This window comes from Trachypithecus francoisi, unplaced genomic scaffold (genome assembly GCF_009764315.1).
Source record: "Trachypithecus francoisi isolate TF-2019V2 unplaced genomic scaffold, Tfra_2.0 Lachesis_group2, whole genome shotgun sequence".
Taxonomy (NCBI): Eukaryota; Metazoa; Chordata; class Mammalia; order Primates; family Cercopithecidae; genus Trachypithecus; species Trachypithecus francoisi.
In genome coordinates, this window is record NW_022681465.1 from 87,489,986 (window position 1) to 87,513,359 (window position 23,374).

Genomic DNA, 23,374 nt, shown 5'->3' on the forward strand with positions numbered 1-23,374 from the left:
GAGTATGTTGGTAGATTCCTTAGGATTTACTATGAAGACAATCAAATCGTGCAAAAAGTAACAGTTTCTTTTTCTCTTTTTCAAGATGTATGCTTTTGGCTGGGCCAGTAGCTCATGCCTGTAATCCCAGCACTTTGGCAGGCCAAGGTGGGCGGATCACCTGAGAGGTCAGGAGTTTGAGACGAGCCCGGGTAACATGGTGAAATCTGTTTGTACTAAAAATACAAAAATTAGCTGGGCGCAGTGGCGGGCACCTGTAATCCCAGTTACTTGGGAGTCTGAGGCAGAATTGCTTGAACCCGGGAGGTGGAGGTTGCAGTGAGCGGAGATTGCGCCACTGCACTTCAGTTTGGGTAACAGAGTGAGACTCTTGTCAAAAAAATAAAAGATGTATGCTTCTTACTTCCTTTTCTTGCCCTTTTGCACTCATATTACACTATGCTGAATTGGAGTGGTGAGAGTGGACATTCACACCTTGTTCTAGGTCTTAGGGGCAAAGCACTCAAACTTTCACCATTAAGTAAAACCTTAGCTCTAGAGTTTTGTTGTTGTTGTTGTTGTAGATACTCTTCCTTATGTTGAAGAAGCTCTCCTCTATTCCTGTTTTTCTGAGATTTTTATTATTAATATGCGTTAAATTTTGTCTAATGCTTTTTTGTATTAATTGATATGAACATGTGATTTTTCTGCCTTAGTTGGTTAATTTGGTAGATTACATTGACTTTCAAATATTGAACCAGTGTTACATCCCTAACATCCCTGAAACAAACCCTACTTGATCATGGTGTATGATTCTTTTTGTTTTTGTTTTGAGATGTAGTCTTGCTCTGTCACCCGGCTGGAGTGCCGTGGTGCGATCTCGGCTCCCTGCAACCTCCGCCTCCCGGGTGATTTGCTTTAATGCGACCCCCAGAGCAAATGCCAGAGAAAAGGCAAGTAGGCAAGGCAAAAAAACTTTATTTACAAGCCAATGTGAAGGAGGGAGGGAGGTTCACTGGTCTCCAGCGGTGGAGGCCGACGAAGTCGCTCCAGCGTTCTCTGGCGAGGTTCCTAGGTCCGCACAGGAGCAGGGGTCAAGGAAGTTCGCACTGGCGATCTCGGACTGGATGAGGTTCCTGGGTCCCGCGTAGGAGGAGGGGCCAAGGAAGTTCGCACGCGCGCCCACCGGGAGCGGCTTTTATGTCCTGGGCCCGGGAGTGGGCGGGCAGTGGGCGGGACATAGGCGGGTCGGGGGCGGGGAGGTAGGCGTGGCTAGGCGGGTTCCGGTTTTTCTCCGTCGGAGGTCGGGTTGCGCCTGCGCAGTCGACCCGTGTCTTTCCCCGGCGCCAGAAAGTTGACGGTGAAGAACCCGGAACTGCGCCATCTTGCCTCAGTTTGTCCAAACACCGGGTTCAAGCATTTCTCGTGCCTCAGCCTCCCCAGTAGCTAGGATTACAAGCACATGCCACTGTATGCGGCTAATTTTTGTATTTTTAGTAGAGACAGGGTTTCACCATTTTGGCCAGGCTGGTCTTGAAGTCCTGACCTCAAGTGATATGCTTGTCTCGGCCTCCTAAAGTGTTGGGACTATAGGCATGAGCCACCGTGTCCAGCCTATTTCTGTATATTACTGAATGCTATTGCTAATATTTGGTTAAGGATTTTTATATCTACATTCATGAAGACTACTGGTGTACAGCCTTATTTTTTTTACATTGTCTTTGGTTTTGATAGTGAAGCAATACTAGCTCATAAACATAACTGAAACGTGTTTTCTCATCTCTTTTTTTGGAAGAGATTATGTGGAATCGATGCTGGTTATTCTTTAAAAGTTTGTAGAAATCTGCCAGGTGAGGTGGCTCATATCTATAATCTTAGCACTTTGGGAGGCGGAGGTGGGAGGATCACAAATCTCTGGTGAAATAATCTAGTCTTGAAGATATCTTTTTTGGGGGGGATTTTAAAATTATGAAGTCAATTTCCTAATTATAGGGCTCTTCAGATTATCTATTTCTTATTGTCTATTTCTTACTGTTCTGTTTTCAAGTTCGTTAATTCTTTCCTTTGCATCCTCATTCTGCTGCTGAGCTTATTCACTGAGTTTTAACATTGTGATGATTGTATTTTTGATTTTTAAAAATTCCCATTTGGTTTTTCCTTATGTCTTTTATTTCTTTGCTGAGACTTCCTATTTTTCTCTTTAGTTTTTTTTTTTTTTTGAGACGGACGCCCAGGCTGGAGTGCAGTGGCCGGATCTCAGCTCACTGCAAGCTCCGCCTCCCGGGTTTACGCCATTCTCCTGCCTCAGCCTCCGGAGTAGCTGGGACTACAGGCGCCCGCCACCTCGCCCGGCTAGTTTTCTGTATTTTTTTTTTTTTTTTTTTGAGACGGAGTCTCGCTGTGTCGCCCAGGCTGGAGTGCAGTGGCTGGACCTCAGCTCACTGCAAGCTCCGCCTCCCGGGTTTAGGCCATTCTCCTGCCTCAGCCTCCCGAGTAGCTGGGACTACAGGCGCCCGCCACCATGCCCGGCTAGTTTTTTGTATTTTTTAGTAGAGACGGGGTTTCACTGTGTTAGCCAGGATGGTCTCGATCTCCTGACCTCGTGATCCGCCCGTCTCGGCCTCCCAAAGTGCTGGGATTACAGGCTTGAGCCACCGCGCCCGGCCGTTTTCTGTATTTTTTAGTAGAGACGGGGTTTCACCCTGTTAGCCAGGATGGTCTCGATTTCCTGACCTCGTGATCCGCCCGTCTCGGCCTCCCAAAGTGCTGGGATTACAGGCTTGAGCCATCGCGCCCGGCCTTTTCTCTTTAGTTTTAAGCATGTTTTCAATTGCTCATTGAAACATTTTTGTCACGGTTATTTGAAAATCTTTGTGAGATAATACTAACATCTCTTTCATTGGCATCTGTTGTTTTTTTTTCATTCAGTTTGAGATCTCCCTGTTTCTCGGAATGACAAGTAATTAAAACTTGGACATTTGGAGTATTATATTATGAGATTCCTGATATTAAACGTTTTATTTTAGCTGGCTTCCATGGGCACTGCTGTAAAGGGGAAGTAAAGGGGTGCCACCTCATTATTGCAAGGTGGCATTAGAAATCCAGGTTTCCTACTTAGTCTTTGCTGGAATGAGTGGGGCTGGAGCCCCATGGCTTTTTGTGGTATTTGGCTGGAGTAGGGACTTATTGTCTAAAAAGTGTTCTGTCTTTCTAGGCTGTTCCTTTCCTGGTCCTTTTGCCAGAGAGAGAAGGCTGTTTTTGCTGCTGTTTGGTCTGTGCCTGTTGACATTTCTGGGTTGCCAGCTTCTTCAGCATCAGCTCTGGGATTAACGAGGCAAAAAGAAAACCCTGGGCACTTACACAATGTCATTCCTTGAGTCAGGAGATCTCAGCCCATCTGTCATTTTATCTCCATCTTCCAGAGTCTTGTTATGTTTATATATAATGTCCAGGGTTTTTAGTTGTATTTAGCAGAAATAATACGAAAGAAATGCATCTACTCCATCTTCTCAGAAGCAGAAATTCTTGCTCTTTGCCTTTTACAGTCACATTTTCTTAAGATCCATTGTTACCAAAAATAGCCTACTCTTTTCGTACCCTTTCCTAACTACTTGACCTATCTAGTTTGGTCATTCATACAGAGATACTGAAACAAACTCAAAATGATGACTTCCTTATAAGAGGCGATGTAAAAGAATCTGAAACTTGGTGTCTAATCCCCTTATTTAAAGAAATACCAAGGTATCTGCACATAGCCACAGTATCAAAATGGCTGGTCAGATATACATTTATTAACATTGCTCATGTCTGAAGGCCATCTCTAAAAAAATAGAGCAGAACATTCTGGATTCAAAATGCATACATATCTCACCTTCACTGTCACAGCATTCTAGGATAGAAGGGTCTTCCCGAATCACTGCAGTCAGAGCATTGACATCTCCATTAGAGGCTGCCTGATACACCATGGTCAGGTCAACTTCTTCAGATGAGTCACCTTCATGCATCAAACAGACACAATGTTAGTGTGTAGAGCCAGTTCACTGAAAGAATAACAATACCCAAGTCCTCACCCACACAAGTGATTCATTAAAACTTCTCAAGTGAATCCAGGCAGAAGACTGAGTCATCCTGGCCACACACTCCCTCACCACTTCTGAAGAAAGGAGGATCACTCATGCCATTTGTAACACTGCTGTGTACTGGAAAGGAACCTGAGGGATTGGATGTCATTTGAGATTTTCTGATTCTTTCCAGGCATTCAGGCTTCTCGAAGTCAGTGAGCCCAGAGAGGAAAGGGGCCCTTATCTCGGTTCTGTGTTGCCCTTTTTGATCTGGAACATATTCCTTGTACTCTCAATGACTCAGTTTACCACCTTTGAAAGAGACATTGTGCTCTCTGTTCTCTGATCTCCAGATGTAGAGGGTGAGCTGGCCTTTCCCGCTCTATTCTGTACCCTGAGGACTGACCCTTGCCGAGTGCTCCACCCAGGCTCACTCACCCTCTTGCTTGCCCATGAAAGGCACGGGCAGGAGCCTGGTGGGGAGAAGAGAGAGAAGGGACATTTCTTCCTGCCTTCCCCTAGTGCAGTGTTCGGCAGGAGCCACTTCTCTCCCACCAGGAGGCTCTTTCTTGGCAGAGCCAGTCTCTTTCTCTGCAGAGTCAGTTTCACTGGGTTCCCTGATAAAACGGTCCCCTCCCATCCTTCTTTGGCTTCCCACTGATGTTAGTCTGTGGAGCTTCAGCATCCCCAGTTCATCCTTTCAGCCCTGCTTCATCTCTGCAAGTTGACCCTTCATGAAAGTCTCTTCATTTCAACCACCTGGGAATTCATGAAATGGAATTCCCGGAAGAGACAGAACTGTAGGCAACTCCTTTGAATTTTGTAGCCATGTGCATTGTGCCTTGGGCACAACTGAACCAACTAATACATGGTCAACCGATGGCTTATGTCTGTAATCTCAACACTTTGGGAGGCTGAGGTGGGAGGATGGCTTGAGCCCAGGACTTCGAGATCAGCCTGGGCAACACAGTGAGACCCTCTCTCTACAAAAATTTTTAAAATTAGCTGGGCATGGTGGTGGGTACCTGTAGTCCCAGGTACTCAGGAAGGTGAGGCAGGAGGATCACTTGAGCCCCAGAGTTCAAGCAGTGAGCTATGATTGTGCCACTATACTCCAGCCTGGATAACAGAGTGAGACCTTGTCTTAAAAAACAAACAAACAAAAAGGTGACAAGAGAACTATAATCAAGTGGGGCCAGGCGCAGTGGCTTATGCCTGTAATCCAGGCACTGTGGGAGGTCGAGGCGAGTGGATCACTTGAGGTCAGGAGTTCAAGACCAGCCTGGTCAACGTAGTGAAACCCTGTCTCTACTGAAAATACAGAAAAATAAGCCAGGTGTGGTGGCATGCGCCTGTAATCCCAGCTACTTGGGAGGCTGAGGCAGGAGAATCGCTTGAACCCCGGAGGCAGAGGGTGCAGTGAACCAAGATCGCACCACTGCACTCCAGCCTGGGTGACACAGCGAGACTCTGTCTCAAAAACAAACAAAAAAAGAACTGTGGTTAAGTGGAGCACAGGGAGGACTGGGAAGTGAGTTCTGCTCAAGAGGAGGCCTCCAGGGCGAGGCTGTGCTGATCGACTCATACACAGTTCCTCCCATGCACTCCTCCCCTGCCCCGCAAGCATAGCCATTGTTCAGGGAAAAAATATGTGTGTAAGAAAACGTTTTTTGGCCAAGCGCAGTGGCTCACGCCTGTAATCCCAGCACTTTGGGAGGCTGAGGTAGGTGGATCACCTGAGGCTGGGAGTTTGAGACCAGCCTTACCAACATGGAGAAACCCCATCTCTACTAAAAATACAAAAAATTAGCTGGGCATGGTGGCGCATGCCTGTAATCCCAGCTATTTGGGAGGCTGAGGCAGGAGAATTGCTTGGACCCAGGAGGCAGAGGTTGCAGTGAGCTGAGATGGCGCCTTTGTACTCCAGCCTGGGCAACAAGAGTGAAACTCCATCTCCAGAAAAAAAAAAAAGAGAAAAAGGTTTTTTTAAGTTGTGTTTTTCTGCTAATGTGGACATTATGTCAAAGATACTTTTTAGTTTTCAGTTCTAATTGATCTTTAGTTGGCAGTGGACCTAACCCTTTGCCTCAGTTTCTCTGTCCCAGTATTTTTGGGAAGTCATAAGTGACTTTTAGCCGGTTGACCTGTCTGTCCCCAAAGGAGCTTGTTATTGGAAATATTTCATTTATGACAACAAACTGTTTTGTAAAGTGAGTGGTTGTTCCCTAACTTATTTTGTTGTTTTCGTGTGTTTGTTTTAGGCAGACTCACTTGCACGTTTGCCTGGGGGCCAGAAGTGAGAGAGAAGGAGTGTCCAGGTCAAATGCCACTCCTGTGATGAGCGCAAGGACTATGGAGCCAGACAACTTCAGTATCAGTCCCAGTTTGCACTGACCATCTTCATTTTGTTTGTTTGTTTGTCTGTTTATTTGAGACAGGGTCTCGTTGGTTAACCCAGGCTGGAGTGCAGTGGCGTGATGTTGGCTCACTGCAGCCTTGATCTCCCAGGCCCAAGTGATCCTCCCATCTCAGCCTCCTGAGTAGCTGGGACTACAGACACGCACCACCATGCCCAGCTAATTTTTGTATTTTTTGTAGAGATGGGGTTTTGCCATTTTGCCCAGGCTGGTCTCCTAACGATCCTCCCACCTTGGCCTCCCAAAGTGCTGGGATTTATAGGCGTGAGCCACTGTTCCTGGCCAGTTTCTTTGTCTTTAAAATGAAGGTAATAATGATGATAATTATGACAACTACCTACCTCTCTTATAAGTTTGTTGTGAGGAAAGAAATAAGTTAATATTTAATTCTGTATGCTTTTAGAACAAGGCCTGGCATATAATAGTGTATATATTTGCTATGACTATTGCTACATAAAAAAATTTTTTTTGGTGTATTTAGAAAGCATTAGAAATCTGGGACATGTAGAGAAAATAGTCTCTTGTTGATGATGATTAGACAAAGACTTCATAAATTGTACAGAACGTTAGTCTCCATTAGGAAACTTCCCGGGACTCTAGACATTTTAAGATTTCTCACAATATATTTGGGCACAAGAAATAGGGCCCAGAAATAGGACAAAAATGGAGCTGGTATCTGGTTGTGTGACCACAGCCAAGGATGCTGGTGGTATCACTTCAGGAAGAAGATCCTGGTGGTAGGCTGAGGAGCTCTGTGTTTAATAGCCTGTTCATATGTTATATAGTGTGCCTATATAACAGACATAAATGTATTTACAATCCATTCATCCCTGAGTGCATTAAAATATGCAAGGCACATTCATCACACTGTCGACCACATACAGCTGAGAGAAACAATGAATGCATTGCCTGATAGAATTATGATCCCCAAAATATCTTGCCAGAAATCTAATTAGATGGTGTTTAATAGGGCTAAACGTAGAGTAACATATTGAAAGACAGGACCAGCTGATTTCCTAGGCCGACTAAGAATCCCTAAGGCTAGCTGAGAAGGTGACTGCATCCACCTTTAAACACAGGGCTTGCAACTTAGCTCACACCTGACCAATCAGGTAGTAAAGAGAGCTCACTAAAATGCTAATTAGGAAAAAAAAGAAGGTAAAGAAATAGCCAATCGTCTACCGCCTGAGAGCACAGCGGGAGGGACAATGATCGCGATATAAACCCAGGCATTGGAGCCAGCAACGGCTACCCTCTTTGGGTCCCCTCCCTTTGTATGGGAGCTCTGTCTTCACTCTATTAAATCTTGCAACTGCACTCTCTTCTGGTCCGTGTTTGTTACTGCTCCAGCTGAGCTTTCGCTCATGTCCACCACTGCTGTTGGCCGCTGTCACAGACCCGCCGCTGACTTATATCCCTCTGGATCTGGCAGAGTGTCCACTGTGCTCCTGATCCAGCAAGGCGCCCATTGCCGCTCCCAATCGGGCTAAAGGCTTGCCATTGATCCCTCACGGCTAAGTGCTCAGGTTCCTCCTAATCGAGTTGAACACTAGTCACTGGGTTCTAGGTTCTCTTCCGTGACCCACAGCTTCTAACAGAGCTGTACCACTCACCACATGGCCCAAGATTCCATTCCTTGGAATCCGTGAGGCCAAGAACCCCAGAGAACACGAGGCTTGCTACCATCTTGGAAGTGGCTCACCATTTTGGAAGTGGCCCGCCAGGATCTTCGGAGCTCTAAGAACAAGGACCCCTGGTAACAGTATCTTAGTCCACAAAATATCCAGTTGAACTAATTGAAGGGTGGTTAAGTATGTAGTTTTTGCACTCAACTTCCCCTCTCCCTGTTGATAAGCTTAACCTGATTATTCTCTAGGGACTACTTCCTCTCCTCTTCTAGCCCACAGGCTGATTCAGTGGAATTGACTATATCCCTGGTCAGGGGCAGAACATGTGGCTTAGAACTAAGCCACTCAGCACTAGCATTATCCTGGCCTTGGAGACTGACTCAGGGATGTGACCCAATTAGAGCCCATGACAAGCAATGATATGTTTGATATGTTGACTGGGGTTGTCGAGAACAATACTGTCACTTTGTTCTACCATCCATGAACCTGGAAGCCACCTGGTGACATATTTCTCTTACCAGAGAAAGGTGGAGAGCTTTTCTCTGCCCCCTACACCACCCCCCACCAATTAAAAAAAAAAAAAAAAATATTAGCCTAGATCAATGTCCCGAAGCGTTTCCCTAGTGTTTTCTTCTGGTAGTTTCATGTCTTACATTTAAATCTTTAATCCATTTTGATTTGACTTTTGTATATGGTGAGAGATAGGGGTCTAGTTTTATTCTTCTGCATATAGATATCCAGTCTTCCCAGCACCATGTATTGAAGAGACTGTTCTTTCCCCAATGTATGTCTTGGTGGCTTTGTTAAAAATGAGTTGACTGTAAATGTGTGAACTTGTTTCTGGAACCTCAATTCTGTTCCATCGGTCTACGTGGCTGTTTTTATGCCAGTATCGTGCTATTTTGGTTACTATAGTCTTGTAGTATAATTTGAAGTCAAGTAATGTGATGCCTTCAGCTTAAGTCAATTTACATAGATTTTGTGTACATTTGGATTTTCTTTTTAATCACTGAAAAAGTTCTGACTGATAAAACGTTTTAAAAAAGAACTTGGAGTTTTAGCTGGAAAATTAGCTCTATAGAAATAAACAGCATCGTAATAAATTAGGAGGAAGTCTGGCTGAATTACCAAATCTAGTAGCCATATTGAGGGCAGTGATAGGCCTTTTCCATTCTTAACTGGTCAGTGTCATATTGAGGTCTATGGTCTCAATTAAACAGGGGTATAGTGGCTGGAGAACACTCAGAGGTGAGTGACTAGAGGTATGAATGGACTTTAATCAAGTCACGTGAAGAGTGGTTGAAGGAAGCAAATGTGCCTACTCTGAAGATTATTCCATGGGGTCATGATAGTAGCCTTCAGATAGTTAGAGTTTTTTTTTAATTAAAAAAATTGTGCAGGAGGGTAAGGCAGGAGAATGGCGTGAACCCAGGAGGCGGAGCTTGCAGTGAGCCAAGATCACGCCACTGCACTCCAGCCTGGGTGACAGAGCAAGACTCCATCTCAAAAAAAAAAAAAAGAAAAAAAAATTGTGGTAAAAGATACATAAAAGTTGAAATGTTAACCATTTAAGTGTACTTACAGTTCAATGGCATTATGTCCATTCACATTGTTGTGTGACCATCACTAAAACTCATCTTTTCATCTTTCAAATCTCTGTACTCATTAGACTGTAACTTCCCATTCTTTCCTGTCCCGAGTCCCTGGAAACCACAATTCTACTTTCTGTCTATTAATTTGACTACTAAAGGCACCTCATGTATGTGGAATCAATAACCGTTGTCCTTTCGTGACTGGCTTATTTCACTTAGCATAATGTCCTCAGGGTTCATCCATTTTGTAGAATGTGTCAGAACTGTCTTCCTTGTTAAGATTTAATAATATTTAATTGTATGTATGCAACACATTTTGTTTATTCATTACCTGTCAATGGACACTCGGGTCATTCCCATCTTTTGGCTATTGTGAATAATGCTGCTGTGAACATGGGTCTACAAATCTTTTTGCATTCCTGCTTTCAATTCTTTTGGGTATATACTCAGAAGTGGAATTGTTGGATCGTGTGATAATTCCATTTTTAATTTTTGAAAGAACCGGCCGGGCGCGGTGGCTCAAGCCTGTAATCCCAGCACTTTGGGAGGCCGAGACGGGCGGATCACGAGGTCAGGAGATCGAGACCATCCTGGCTAACACGGTGAAACCCCGTCTCTACTAAAAAATACAAAAAACTAGCCGGGCTAGGTGGCGGGTGCCTGTAGTCCCAGCTACTCGGGAGGCTGAGGCAGGAGAATGGCGTAAACCCGGGAGGCGGAGCTTGCAGTGAGCTGAGATCCGGCCACTGTACTCCAGCCTGGGCGACAGAGCGAGACTCCGTCTCAAAAAAAAAAAAAAGAAAGAACCACCATACTGTCTTCCAAACGGCTGCACCATTTTGTATTTCCACCAAAGTGCACAAGAGTTTCAATTTCCCCATATCCTTGCTAACACTTATTATTTATTGTTTGGTTTTTAAAAAAATAATAGCCATCCTAATGAGGGTGAAGTGGTATTTCATTGTGGCTTTGATTTGCATTTCTCTAATATTAGTGACAGTGAGCATTTTTACATGTGCTTATTGGCTATAGGCATATCTTTCAAGAAATGTCTATTCAAATCCTTTGCCCATTTTTGAATTAAGTTGTTTGGCTTTTTGTTGCTGGGTTGTAGGAGTTCTTTATATATTCTGAATATTAAACCTTTATCAGGTATATGATTTGCAAATATTTTCTCTCATTCTGTGGGTTGCCTTTTCATTCTGTTGATAGTGTCATTTGATGACAAAGCTTTTAATTTTGACGTAGTCTAATTTGTCTATTTTTTCTTTTGTTGCCTGTGCATGTGATGTCATAGTCAAGAAATCATTGCCAAATCCAGTGTCATGAAGCTTTTCCATATGCTTTTTTCTATGAGTTTTACAGTTTTAGGTCTTATGTTTGGGTCTTTGATCCATTTTGAGTTAACTTTTATATATGGTGTAAAGTAAGGGTTCAAATACATTTTTTTCCATGTGGCTATCCTGTTTTTCCAACATCATTCATTGAAAATACTATTGTCTTAGTCTGTTTCCTGCTGCTATAACACAATACTATAGACTGGGTAATTTATAAATAAACTTATTTGGTTCATGGTTCTTGAGGCTAGGAAGTCCAAGGGCATGGTGCCAACATGTGGTGAGGATGATCTCATGGCAGAAGGGTGAAAGGCAGAAGTGAGCATGTGAGACAGAAGAGGAAATCAGGCCAAACTCATTGTTTTTATCAGACACCCATGCCAGAGATATCTAACGCACTCCTAATATAACAGTATTAATAAATTCATGAGAAAAGAGCCTTCATGCCCCAATCACCTCTAAAAGCACCACCTCTTAATACTGTTACAATGACAGTTAAATTTCAACACAACTTTCAGTGGGAACATTCAAGTCATAGCAACTATTCTTTCCCTATTGAATGGTCTTGGCACTCTTGTCGAAAATCAGTTGACCATAAATGTATGGGATTATTTCTGGACTTTCAGTTCTATTCTACTGATCTATATGTCTGTCTGTATGCCAGTACCACACTGTTTTCACTACTGTAGCTTTGTAGTAAGTTTTGAAATCAGGAAGTGTGAAACCTCCAACTGTTCTTTTTGAAGATTGTTTTAGCTATTTTGGGGTCTCTTGAAATTCAATATGCATACTAAGATGATTTTTCTATTTCTGTAGAAAACATCATTGGGATTTTGACAGAGATTATATTGAATCTGTAGATTGCTTTGTGTAGTATTGGCATCTTAATAATATTAAGTTTGCTAATTCATGAAACATAAAATGTCTTTCCATTTACTAGTGTTTTCTTTAATTTCTTTCAGCAATGCTTTGTAGTTTTCAGTGTACCAGTCTTTTATCTCCTTGGTTATTCCTAAGTATTTGATTCTTTCTCATACTATTGTAAATAGAATTGTTTTTCAAAGGGCTTTTATGCAAACAATTTTATGGTTAAATTGCTCTATGAGACTCCCGTAGTTAGAAATAGCAGTGGGTGAGAGTGAGAGACAGGCATTTTAATTATTATTAGAGTTTATAAAAATGGACTGGGTCATCTCAAGAAATAGTGAACTTCCTGTCACTGAAGATGACCTCTCTTGGCTAGATGGCCACCAAACCTGTTTAGAAGGAATTTGGACACAGAATGAAGCACAGGGTAGGGGGAAAAGGAAGACGTGTGAAGCAGAATAGCATGTACTTCAGAATTCCTTCTGGCCCTGCAATGTACATTAAACCACAGCACAACGAGGAAAGAGGAAAAGAAGGAGCTTCCCTAGGGGTTGTTTAGAAAGAGCCAATCTAAGTTGCGGTCAAGGCAAATAATTGGGCACAAACTTAGAAACTGTTCAGAAAATTTCTGGAGAAATGAGGAAGCATGATGTAGAAATAACAAGTACAAAGATAAGGATGACTGACGGTCCTAATGGAATCTAAAATGAGGACAGGAAAGTTTTTTCTACTGACAATCAGAAGCCCACTTATTAAGATATTTAAAAGATCTACATAAACAAACAATACCTCAGTCCTTCCTTGTCTCCTTCCTATCACTCCTCTCTTTCTCTCTCTCTTTCTCATCTATTCATCATCTATCTTTCTTTCCATATGGCTTACATGAGGAGCATGTTTTGAATGGTCTTGCCTCTCTAACTGCTTTAAACAGATAGACTTCTGTATGGGTGCATAAAGAGAGATTTTAGAATACACACAGGGTGAGAGATTCTGAGGACAGAAAATGGAAGAAACGTGAACAAATAGGAAGAAAGAAGCATGTGAAGACATGCAGATTGTATTTTATTTAAAACTCTGCTGCCGCCGCCGGAGAATGATCTGGGTGGCAGCTGGCAGCCTCGGCAAGGGGCCAGGAGTCACTTCTGAGGGTGCCCAGAGAAGCAAAGGTCGCCAGTCCTGTGTCCTCACCCTCTCTGCCCCCCAGGAGGGGCAAGAGGGAGCCGGGGCTGATGTCAGAAATACACTTTCGGAGATGGCCTCTAAATCCTGGCTGAATTTTTTAACCTTCCTCTATGGATCGGCAATAGGATTTCTTTTATGTTCTCAGCTATTTAGTATTTTGTTGGGAGAAGAGGGTGACACCCAGTCTAATGTTCTTCATAATGATCCTTATGCGAGGCATTCAGATGATAATGGACAGAATCATCTAGAAGGATAAACGAACTTCAATGCAGATTCTAGCCAACGTAAAGATGAGAACATAGACATCACTGAAAACCTCTATCAGCAAGTTAAAATTATTTGCTGGGTTATGACAGGCCCTCAAAACCTAGAGAAAAAGGCCAAACATGTCAAAGTTACCTGGGTCCAACATTGTCACAAAGTGTTTTTATGAGTTCGGAAGAAAATAAGGACTTCCCTGCTGTGGGATTGAAAACCAAAGAAGGCAGAGATGAGCTTTACTGGAAAAGAGTTAAACCTTTTCAGTATGTTCATGAACATCATTTAGAAGATGTTGATTGGTTTTTGAAAGCAGATGATGACACATATTTCATATTAGACAATTTGAGATGGCTTCTTTCAAAATATGATTCTAAAGAACCCATTTACTGTGGAAGAAGATTTAAACCCTTTGTAAAACAGGGCTATATGAGTGGAGAAGCAGGATATTTACTAAGCAAAGAAGGCTTGAAGAGATTTGTTGATGCATTTAAAACAGACAAGTGTACACATAATTCTTCCATTGAAGACTTAGCACTGGGGAGATTCATGGAAATTATAAATGTAGAAGCAGGAGATTCCAGAGATGCCACTGGAAAAAAACCTTTTCATCCCTTTGTGCCAGAACACCATTTAATAAAGGTTATCTACTTAGAACCTTTTGGTACTGGAATTACAAATATTATCTTCCTGTAGAGGGTCCTGGTTGCTGTTCTGATCTTGCAGTTTCTTTTCACTATGTTGATTTTACAACTGAGTATGTGTTAGAATACCTCATTTATCATCTTCGTCCAAATATTTATTTATACAGCTATCAAGCTACCTTACCTGAAAATATACTAAAGGAAATTAGTCAAGCAAACAAAAATGAAGGCACAAAAGTGAAGTTAGGAAACCCTTGAAAGAAATCATGAGTGAACAAAGGTAAAATGTCTAGCATTGCACTGAAGAAGGACTTCTGCATTTCTGACGTAGAACACTGGAATCCCAGTGAGGAATTCTAAGTGAACATTCCATATAGAAATCTTTCACATGAATGACTATAAACTGAAGCTTTAAATGACCTGCGAAGTCTGTTAAAATGTGTTTTGACACAGTAATATAAAAATATATCTATATATATAAGAAGAAATTGTGTTTTTAAAATGGTGGCCAGGTAGAGGAACTAGAAAAGAGATTTTGTTGTCTATTTTTGACCATCTGTATTATTGTCACTAAGAAACTAAAACAGTTGAATTTGCTAAAACTACACTGTGCTATGTTGGTAATAAACAGATCTGCCTTAAGGAAAATTTTAGAAAGAAATATTGTTGCTCAGTGTTATTAATACAGCTCAAGAGTTGAGTTTCTATTTGCAGTATGATATACATGATCCAACCCCCCCAACACATACAGTTTTTGTCTAATGAAAATTTTGCTGTGATTATTTATAATTGGCAGTTTTTCTTCCAAAAGAAGCTAAAATAAGACTGGCATTTATCCTGAAGTGCCTTAACAAAACTGTACTTTAAAATCATATGGACCTTGACTATATTGTATATTTGATTCTAATTAGTAATCCTTTATGAAATCTGTTGGTTCTTTTCTAAATATGTTTACCCACCCTTGAATACAATTCTCCACTATTAATATTAATTTACTCAGAGCATTCAGAGCATTCTGTAAACATGTGTTTTATAATATTTGTTCCCAAATTTACTCATTGTTAATTATGGGTAACTAATAATAAATTTAATGCTATTTGAGGATGCTTTTCTTATATCAGTGCCACTCTTAGGAATTACTAAGTGACATTTTAAATTGATTATTTTAAATTCTTTCTAACTACATAGTTACGATTTCTTTCATTCTCATCCTGTTGAGAGATGAGAATGTGTTTGTGCTTTTCATAACTTGTTTAAAGCAGAGTTATAAAATTCATTTTTAGAATCCAAGGTGGCTATTAGTTAGTTACACTGGCAAGATTATTTTGAATGCAAGATTTTGAAAATAATTAATTAAAAACAATAGAAAACGCAGAGTACTTAAACAAAAATGTTACATATTGAAAGAGTAGATACTTAACTTATAAATAACAGTCTGAAGGTTGATGCTGACTTACTATTTTGGGATAATTGTCTTGCCAGTGGATAATTCTAACAACGCAGAATACCTATTCAAGGCTGTCATCAAAAACATTCACAAATGTTTCATTCTATTTTTAGTGACTCTCTGTTTAAAGAGTTTCTGAAAGAAAATTTGTATTTTTATTATCTTTAGCAATACCGAGTGTGTCATAACAGAATATTTTACAGACTTTCTATGAGATTATTTTTAATGGCACAAAAGATTTACATTTCCCTTATGTTTATCATTATGCCAATTTTACATGGCTGTCATGCCACTGACTCTGCTGTTTAGCTAAATAATTTCTTTTTTTGGAGACAGAGTCTCACCGTCCCCGAGGCTGGAGTGCAGTGGCATGATCTCTGCTCACTGCAACCTCTGCCTCCCGGGTTCAAGCAATTCTCCTGCCTCAGCCTCCCGAGTAGCTGAGATTACAGGTGTGTGCCACCACTCCCGGCCAATTTTTGTTTTTTTAGTAGAGATGGGGTTTTGCCATGTTAGCCAGGCTGGTCTTGAACTCCTGACCTCAGGTGATCTACCTGCCTTCACCTCCCAAAGTGCTGGGATTACAGGTGTGAGCCACAGCACCTGGCTAGCTAAATAATTTCTATTTATTGGGCCAAAACATGTCACAATCATGACTCCTCGAATGGTATATTTGAGAGGATATTTTTTTCGTTGGCTAACCATGGATTACTCTGTCCACATAGTGAAAACATGCACCAGTTTTTACCTATTATCATGGTAGTATCATCTGCCAAAATTTCAAGGCATTCATTTTATTTTTTGAGCAACTCTTCACAATAGTGTGGACATGAATTTTCATATGTGTTACTTGACTAGAAGTATAAATGGTTTACTATAAATATCCAAAAACCTTAAGAGTTACTCACAGGAAATGAATGTTGTGATGAATCCTGGGTTCTAGAGTCAGACTTACTCAGGTTTAAATTCTTGCTCCAACACTTACTGTTTTTGTAACCTTGAGCAATTTTATTTAATCTCTCTGTGTCTCAATTTTCTCATCTGTAAATTAGGGATGATAATACTACCCACCTCACAGGATTTTTATGAGGATTAAATAAATGTAAGGTTCTTAGAACACTGTCTGTCCCAGAATAGGGAGCAATGAATACAAGATTGTATTATTATTCTGTTACCTTGGAGTGTAACTATTGCATTTAAGCAAATAAAAAATTTGCTTTGACCAGATACTGAAGGAAATATTTCATACATTTCTTAATAAGTAATAGCTAGTATTTATGAAGTGCCTACTGTGTGCTAACTATTGTGCTTACTCTGTGTATAATAGTGTTAATCCTCAAAATTTGGGTGTTATTCCCATGTTATAGATAAGGAAACTGAGGCTCGGAGAATTAAAGTTACTTTATCACTGTCACAAAGCTAGTAAGTAACAGAGGCAGGATTTATATTCAAACCCTGTGTGTTCATTTGAACTGTATCAGGCTTGGGGTTAGTCATTGAGCATTATTTCCATTTTTATTTATATGATATATGACATCTGATACATTGGCCAGTAATAGGCAAATTAACCCAGTCAAATTGTCATAGTGATTCTTAAACTGTGGTTTGCACACTTGCCTAGGACGTTGTTAAAATGCCTATCTGAAGACCCCAATCTCGGAAATTCTAATTTAAGCATGGGACCCAAGAGTATGCATTCTTACCAGATGCCCTAGGGCAGTGATTGTCAAAAGCGTGGTCCCAACAAAAAGCATCAACATCACCTGGGAACTTATTGGAAATGCAACCTCTCTCAGGGTCCCATCTCAGATCTACTAAATCAGATACCTTAGGAGCAGGGGCAGGGGCTAGCAGTTGTGTTTAAGCAAACTCTGCAGGTGTCTTTATCATCCTAGTTTGAGAACCACTGCCAACACCTACATGATTTTGGTACAAATAGTGTTTGAAACACACTGAAGATTACTGCTCCATTATTAAGACATTTTTCAAAAAGCATGTTTTAAATCAGTGTAGTGCAGGATCACGTAATATTAAATATAAAGATAATTTAAAGGGTCATTGGATCATTCATTATGGCCAAATTTTTAGCTTCTCCAAAGTGGCTAATATCAGGGACCATGATAAAACCTGTAATTCTCTAAGTTTCGTAATTTTATATTGAGGCAGGAAGGGTTCATTAAGTACTAATAAGTACATAATTTATTAAAAACATACATAAAATAAGTGTCATCAAAAAGGTCTACAATTGTTGGTAAAAAGAATTTAAATTGAAGTAGTAAATGCTATTTTATAACATATAGAGCATTTTTCTGCCAATTCATTCTGGTTTGTGTGACCTAATAAAGCAAAAACAAAAACAGTTCTCCAAGTATTCCGTAGAGCACATAAAACCAGATTTCATGATGATGATGATGATGTATTCACTATCTTTTAGATTAAGATCTTCATTATTTAGATAAATTGTTTTAGTATGGTTATAACACATAAGGCTTTTGATGTCTTATGTTCTCTAATGATGGTATGCTTGTATTTTCTAGTGGAAAGTTCATAGATAAAGCAGATTTTTGTCCCAGTTTGTTTTCAAATATCATACACTTCAGAGGAGTTTTTCTTACTGTAATGATATTTTAAAATAAACCACTGATTGACTTTTATTATTATTTGAATATGGAATTGGACTTGAGCATTAATTTGCTAACTGGTTATTTTCACAATTGTTTTCTTGAGTATTAATTTTTCACTTCTTTGAGACTGTCAAACCATAGTTATTACCAGATTGATGCACTATTGTACTTGAAAGAATCACTTGATTGATTAAAGTATATCTAGCATTTTATTCTCCATTTGTTTTCAGTTCATTAGACTATTATTCTTTGACAGTTTCTGTTTTGTATTTATTGCCCTTCTTTATTTGCTTTTTTACTAATTCCCATTTTCTAGTTACTCTTAAATGCTGCTTTCACAGGGTTAATTTGACTGTTAATAGTGATTAAAATTTTTATTACTTAATTGATAATTTTAAATCTATGAACTGGATTTCCCTATGAGATTGAAAATGAAAGTCTAAGAATAATGCCTGCTGGCTCTCAAGATTGTTGCCCTACTTAAAAATCTGGAATTTTAAATTAATTCTACATCTACAATTATTATTACTTTTTTTTTTTTGAGACGGAGTTTCACTCTTGTTACCCAGGCTGGAGTGCAATGGCATGATCCTGGCTCACCGCAACCTCCGCCTCCCTGGTTCAAGTAATGCTCCTGCCTCAGCCTCCCGAGTAGCTGGGATTACAGGCATGCACCACCACGCCCAGCTTATTTTGTATTTTTCGTAGAGATGGGGTTTCACCATTTTGGTCAGACTGGTCTTGAACTCCCAACCTCAGGTGATCCGCCTGCCTCAACCTCCCAAAGTGCTGGGATTATAGGCGTGAGCCACCGCGCCCGGCCACATCTACAAGTATTAAAGGAAGTAAAGTTATTTGGATTTTTCCACTCACCCTTTTTTCAAAAACAAAAAAACCCAAAACCCATTTGCTTTATTTTTCTACTTTATAGTAGGCCTAACAGAAACATACTGAAGCAATCTGGGAGACAACCTGTGGTAGATCCTATGCTAAATGTTAATGTTACCTCTGTTGATTTAAAAACAGTGTCTAGGGGCCAGGTGCGGTGGCTCACGCCTGTAATCCCAGCACTTTGGGAGGCTGAGGCTGGCGTATCACAAGGTCAAGAGATTGAGACCATCCTGGCTAACACAGTGAAACCCCACCTCTACTAAAAATATAAAAAATTTAGCCGGGGGTCGTGGTGGGTGCCTATAGTCCCAGCTACTCGGGAGGCTAAGGCAAGAGAAAGGCGTAAACTGGTAAGGTGGAGCTTGTAGTGAGCCGAGATCACGCCACTGCATTCCAGCCTGGGCAACAGAGTGAGACTCCGTCTCAAAAACAAACAAACAAACAAACAAACAAACAAACAAAAACCCCAAAAAACCCTAAACACGTGTTTATATATAAGAGTTGAAATAACAATTTTAACAAAGGGTGGAATAAGGAATTTTACAAATTCTCTCTAGAGAAACCAACTCTAAAGTTTTAGAGTTGAATTGTGCTCTATTTCAATTCCCTTACCTCTCTAGTTTTCAGTTTATGTTAGTTAAGTTTTAATAACTTTGCAGGGCCCAGCAAATTAATAATCTACACGAAGTATTTTATTAGAGGGAAACTAATCTTACTGCTAAGCAGTGTGTTGTACTACATAGTGAATGTTTGTATTTTGGAATTTAAAAATTATTTAAGGCAATGGTGTTATGAATGGTTTAAAAATGTCTGGTGACTTGCTTATTTTAAGTGATCACCATTAAGTCAGAAAAACGTATTTTTAAATGTTTCTTAAAGTGGCTTTTGAACATTTTTCAACAGTGGATTTAAATAATGCATAAAATAAATTGCCATGTTCAAAGTTAAAAAAAAAAAAAAAAAACCTTAGGTGTGGCATGGTATGGTGACTTATACCAGGAGGCCGAGGTGGGCTGGGCGCGGTAGCTCACGCCTATAATCCCAGCACTTTGGGAGGCCGAGACAGGAGGATCACAAGGTCAGCTGAGATCAAGACCATCCTGGCTAACAGTGAAACCCCGCCTCTACTAAAAATACAAAAAAATTAGCCAGGCGTGGTGGTGGGCGCCTGTAGTCCCAGCTACTCGGGAGGCGGAGGCAGGAGAATGGCGTGAACTAGGGAGGCGGAGCTTGCAGTGAGTCGAGATCGCGCCACTGCATTCCAACCTGGGCCACAGAGTGAGACAGCGTCTCAAAAAAAAAGAGTCCGAGGTGAGAGGATTACTTGAGACCAGTAGTTGGAGACCAGCCTGAGCAACATAGCAAGACCTCATCTCTACAATTGTATTTTAACTGTAGTATGTATATATATGAAATGTGTAAAAGTCTGTAAAAGCCTGGAAGAACGTGCATCAAAAAGTCAATAGAGATAATCTCTTGGATATTCTTCAGAACTTTCTATATTTTTCAAATTCTCTATAATGAATGTATGTTCTTTTATACCTGTCAAAATAAACCAAGTTTTTTTTCCTTAAATGGTAAGAGAGAAGTCAGGCTTACTAGCTTTAATAATACTAATACTAAGGGGATACACAGAGCCTAGCATGTCTATAACTAAGAAAACAAGTCCTTGCTGTTTGATAATATCCTAAAAAAGAAAAAAGTATATATTTTGCTAATTCTGACCTTTATAAATACTCTAGTAGTTTTTTTTTAAAACAAAGGTATATATTTAAATTTTTATTAATTTTTACCTAAAAATTGGAAGGATAGACAGTCTTAAGATCATTTCTTTCCTTCATTTTTCATGATCACAAAACCTAACTGATTTCTGGATGTATCATAAATTATCCAATGTCAGGGGCTTAGCATTAATACTGTCAGACATGTAATAGGCTATTAAAAATGTTTTAGATTAGAGGGCCTTCGTTAGAGTATCTCAGATTTTACAAAAAGGTTCCTTTTTTAGAGCTTCACATGGTGGATCTGTCCTTGGCTTATTATGGAGTTCTTTGGGAAAGTCCTTGACTGCATCGGTTACTGGGCCCATTTTGTTGAAATTACCCAGAAGTTAGCTTGACACTTGTTCTGCCTGAGCTGTGACCCTTTTGCAAAAGGACCAGGTCAGTGGAAGGGCACACTGTGCATTGCAATTTCAAGAGTTCAGACCAGAGTAATTTGGGGAGGCTTTCTTTGGTTTATTCTATTCAGAGGATTCTTGGGTGACTAAACACATCCTAGGGTCACCAATGATGTCTGGATTCATTTTGGACAACCATAGAGGACTCTTCTTAGATTGTTCCTTGAAATAGAATTGATTGCCTCTGAAGAACTCATTCATCCATTTACTCATCTACCACAGGCTAGTAAAATTGTAGTTACAAAGGCTGTAGAGTTTCTGTCCCTAAGAAAGACATGCCCTAGTGGGAAGACGAATGTCTTATTTATGATTGAGACATACTGGAGATATTATGGCAGGACAGGGGAAGAATCACTTCAATGAACAGTTTCTTGGGCATTCCCCTAATTCCCTCTCTCCTTATGCAGGATTATCCTGAATGCTTTGAAGAAATTGCATTCTTGGGGGTACCCAGAATGACCTATCCACAAAGTGGCCAGTCTTTCCACCTTTAAGGAGCATGCCAGGCCTTACACTGCACCATGATGGCTCCATGGGACAACATTGCCACCCACTGGTAATGAAGAGTCTCTGTGGACCTTCACCTGGGTCCCGAGTCAATCTGGAACTCTTTGGCCATGCAAGAACAAGTTAAAGGTCATTGATACAGCCAGCTGGCATTGAAACAAAATTAGTCTCGTGTGACTCTTTTCAAATGTATCAGGTGATGCAAAACATACATATAGAAAAATGGTAAGAGCACAGGCTCTGGGGCCTTACCTCTAGAGTTTGATTCTGGCACTGCCACTTACCTGCTAGCTATGTGACCTTAGGCGAGTTGCTTAACATCTCTATGTCCATTCTTCACTTGCCAAATGGATAAGAATAGTGCCTCCCCATTAGGGCTGTTCTGAGAGCTAAATGAATTAATTCATATGATGTGCTTAAAGCAGTGCCTGGCCCAGAGCAAATATTCAAAGTGTGTTAATTAGTGGGGTGATTCCTCAAAGACCAAGAGGCAGAAATACCATTTGATCCAGCAATCCCATTACTAGGTATATACCCCAAGGAATATAAATCATTCTATTATAAAGATACTTGCATACATATCACAATAGCAGCACTATTCACTATTAGCAAAAACATGGAATCAACCTAAATGCCTGTCAATGATAAACTGGATAGAGAAAATGTGATACATACGCACCATGGAATACTATGCAGCCATAAAAAAGAACAAGGTCATGTCCTTTGCAGGGACATGGATGGAGTTGGAAGCCATTATCCTCAGCAAACTAATGCAGGAACAGAAAACCAAACACCACCTGTTCTCACTGATAAGTGGGAGCTGAATGATGGGAACACATGGACACATGGAGGGGAACAACACACACTGGAGCCAGTCAGAGGCGGTGGTGTGGGGAGAGGGGGAGCATCAGGAAGAAGAGATAATTGATGCTGGGCTTAATATTTAGGTGATGGGATGATCTGTGCAGCAAACAACCATGGCACACATTTACCTATGCAACAAACCTGCACATCCTACACATGTACCCCTGGACTTAAAATAAAAGTTAAAGAAAAAAAAGTCTGTCTGTTGTTATTATTATTCAAATTACTACTTTGACATAGATAGGCACTTGTGCCTTCTTGCCCTTAAACGAGACCCTTTGCCTTGTGCAGCAGGCTGTAGGAATTTTGTGAGCAGAAACATTTTTACCAGGTCTCACGTCTTCTCGGGTCCCTCAGGGTGTACTGCCTGAGATGATAAAAGTGTTTTAGAAAGTGTCAGTCATATGAGAAGAAGAAAGTTTCTTTCTAACATTTTAAAGGGAAAAATAGCTCCAGGCTTTCCACATGTACCAGCTGAGGGAACAAACATGCAAAGTGACCTTCATACCCTGGGAGTGGAAAAGAAGAGATTTCATTCTGTGGGGAGGAAGTCTTGCAGCAATGTTATCTTAAGGGTAAATATCTGGCTGCAATCAGATCTTTCTTCCGTAACCAAATTTGTGATGCAACACATTTTGTGTTTCTTTGAATGTTAGCATCTCTGTGCTCTTGCGGGGGTAGGTTTTCTGAGCTGTGAATGGCATTTCATGTTGAGCGTCTCTCCTGCACGAAGAGGACCTCGGGAATGGAATTTTCTGTTTTAAGGAGTATGTCTGTGTTGAAATTCAGTAAAGGTGCCTCTCAGAATGCACTTTTTTAGAATGCATCTTTATTTTAATAATATTAATTCTTTTTTTTTTTTGAGACGGAGTCTCGCTCTGTTGCCCTGGCTGGAGT

At 40.6% G+C, this 23,374-nt stretch overlaps 1 protein-coding gene and 1 pseudogene across 1 annotated transcript in view; one reads left to right on the forward strand and one right to left on the reverse strand.

The window, feature by feature from the left end:
• Nucleotides 1-23,374, reverse strand: part of ANKRD55 (ankyrin repeat domain 55) — a 132,514-nt gene that overhangs the window by 85,859 nt on the left and 23,281 nt on the right. The window contains exon 3 of the mRNA XM_033179597.1: nucleotides 3,851-3,973. Within this exon, the coding sequence (XP_033035488.1) occupies nucleotides 3,851-3,973 (123 nt within the window). The remainder of the gene's footprint in view (nucleotides 1-3,850; nucleotides 3,974-23,374) is intronic.
• Nucleotides 13,049-14,223, forward strand: LOC117065141 (annotated as a pseudogene).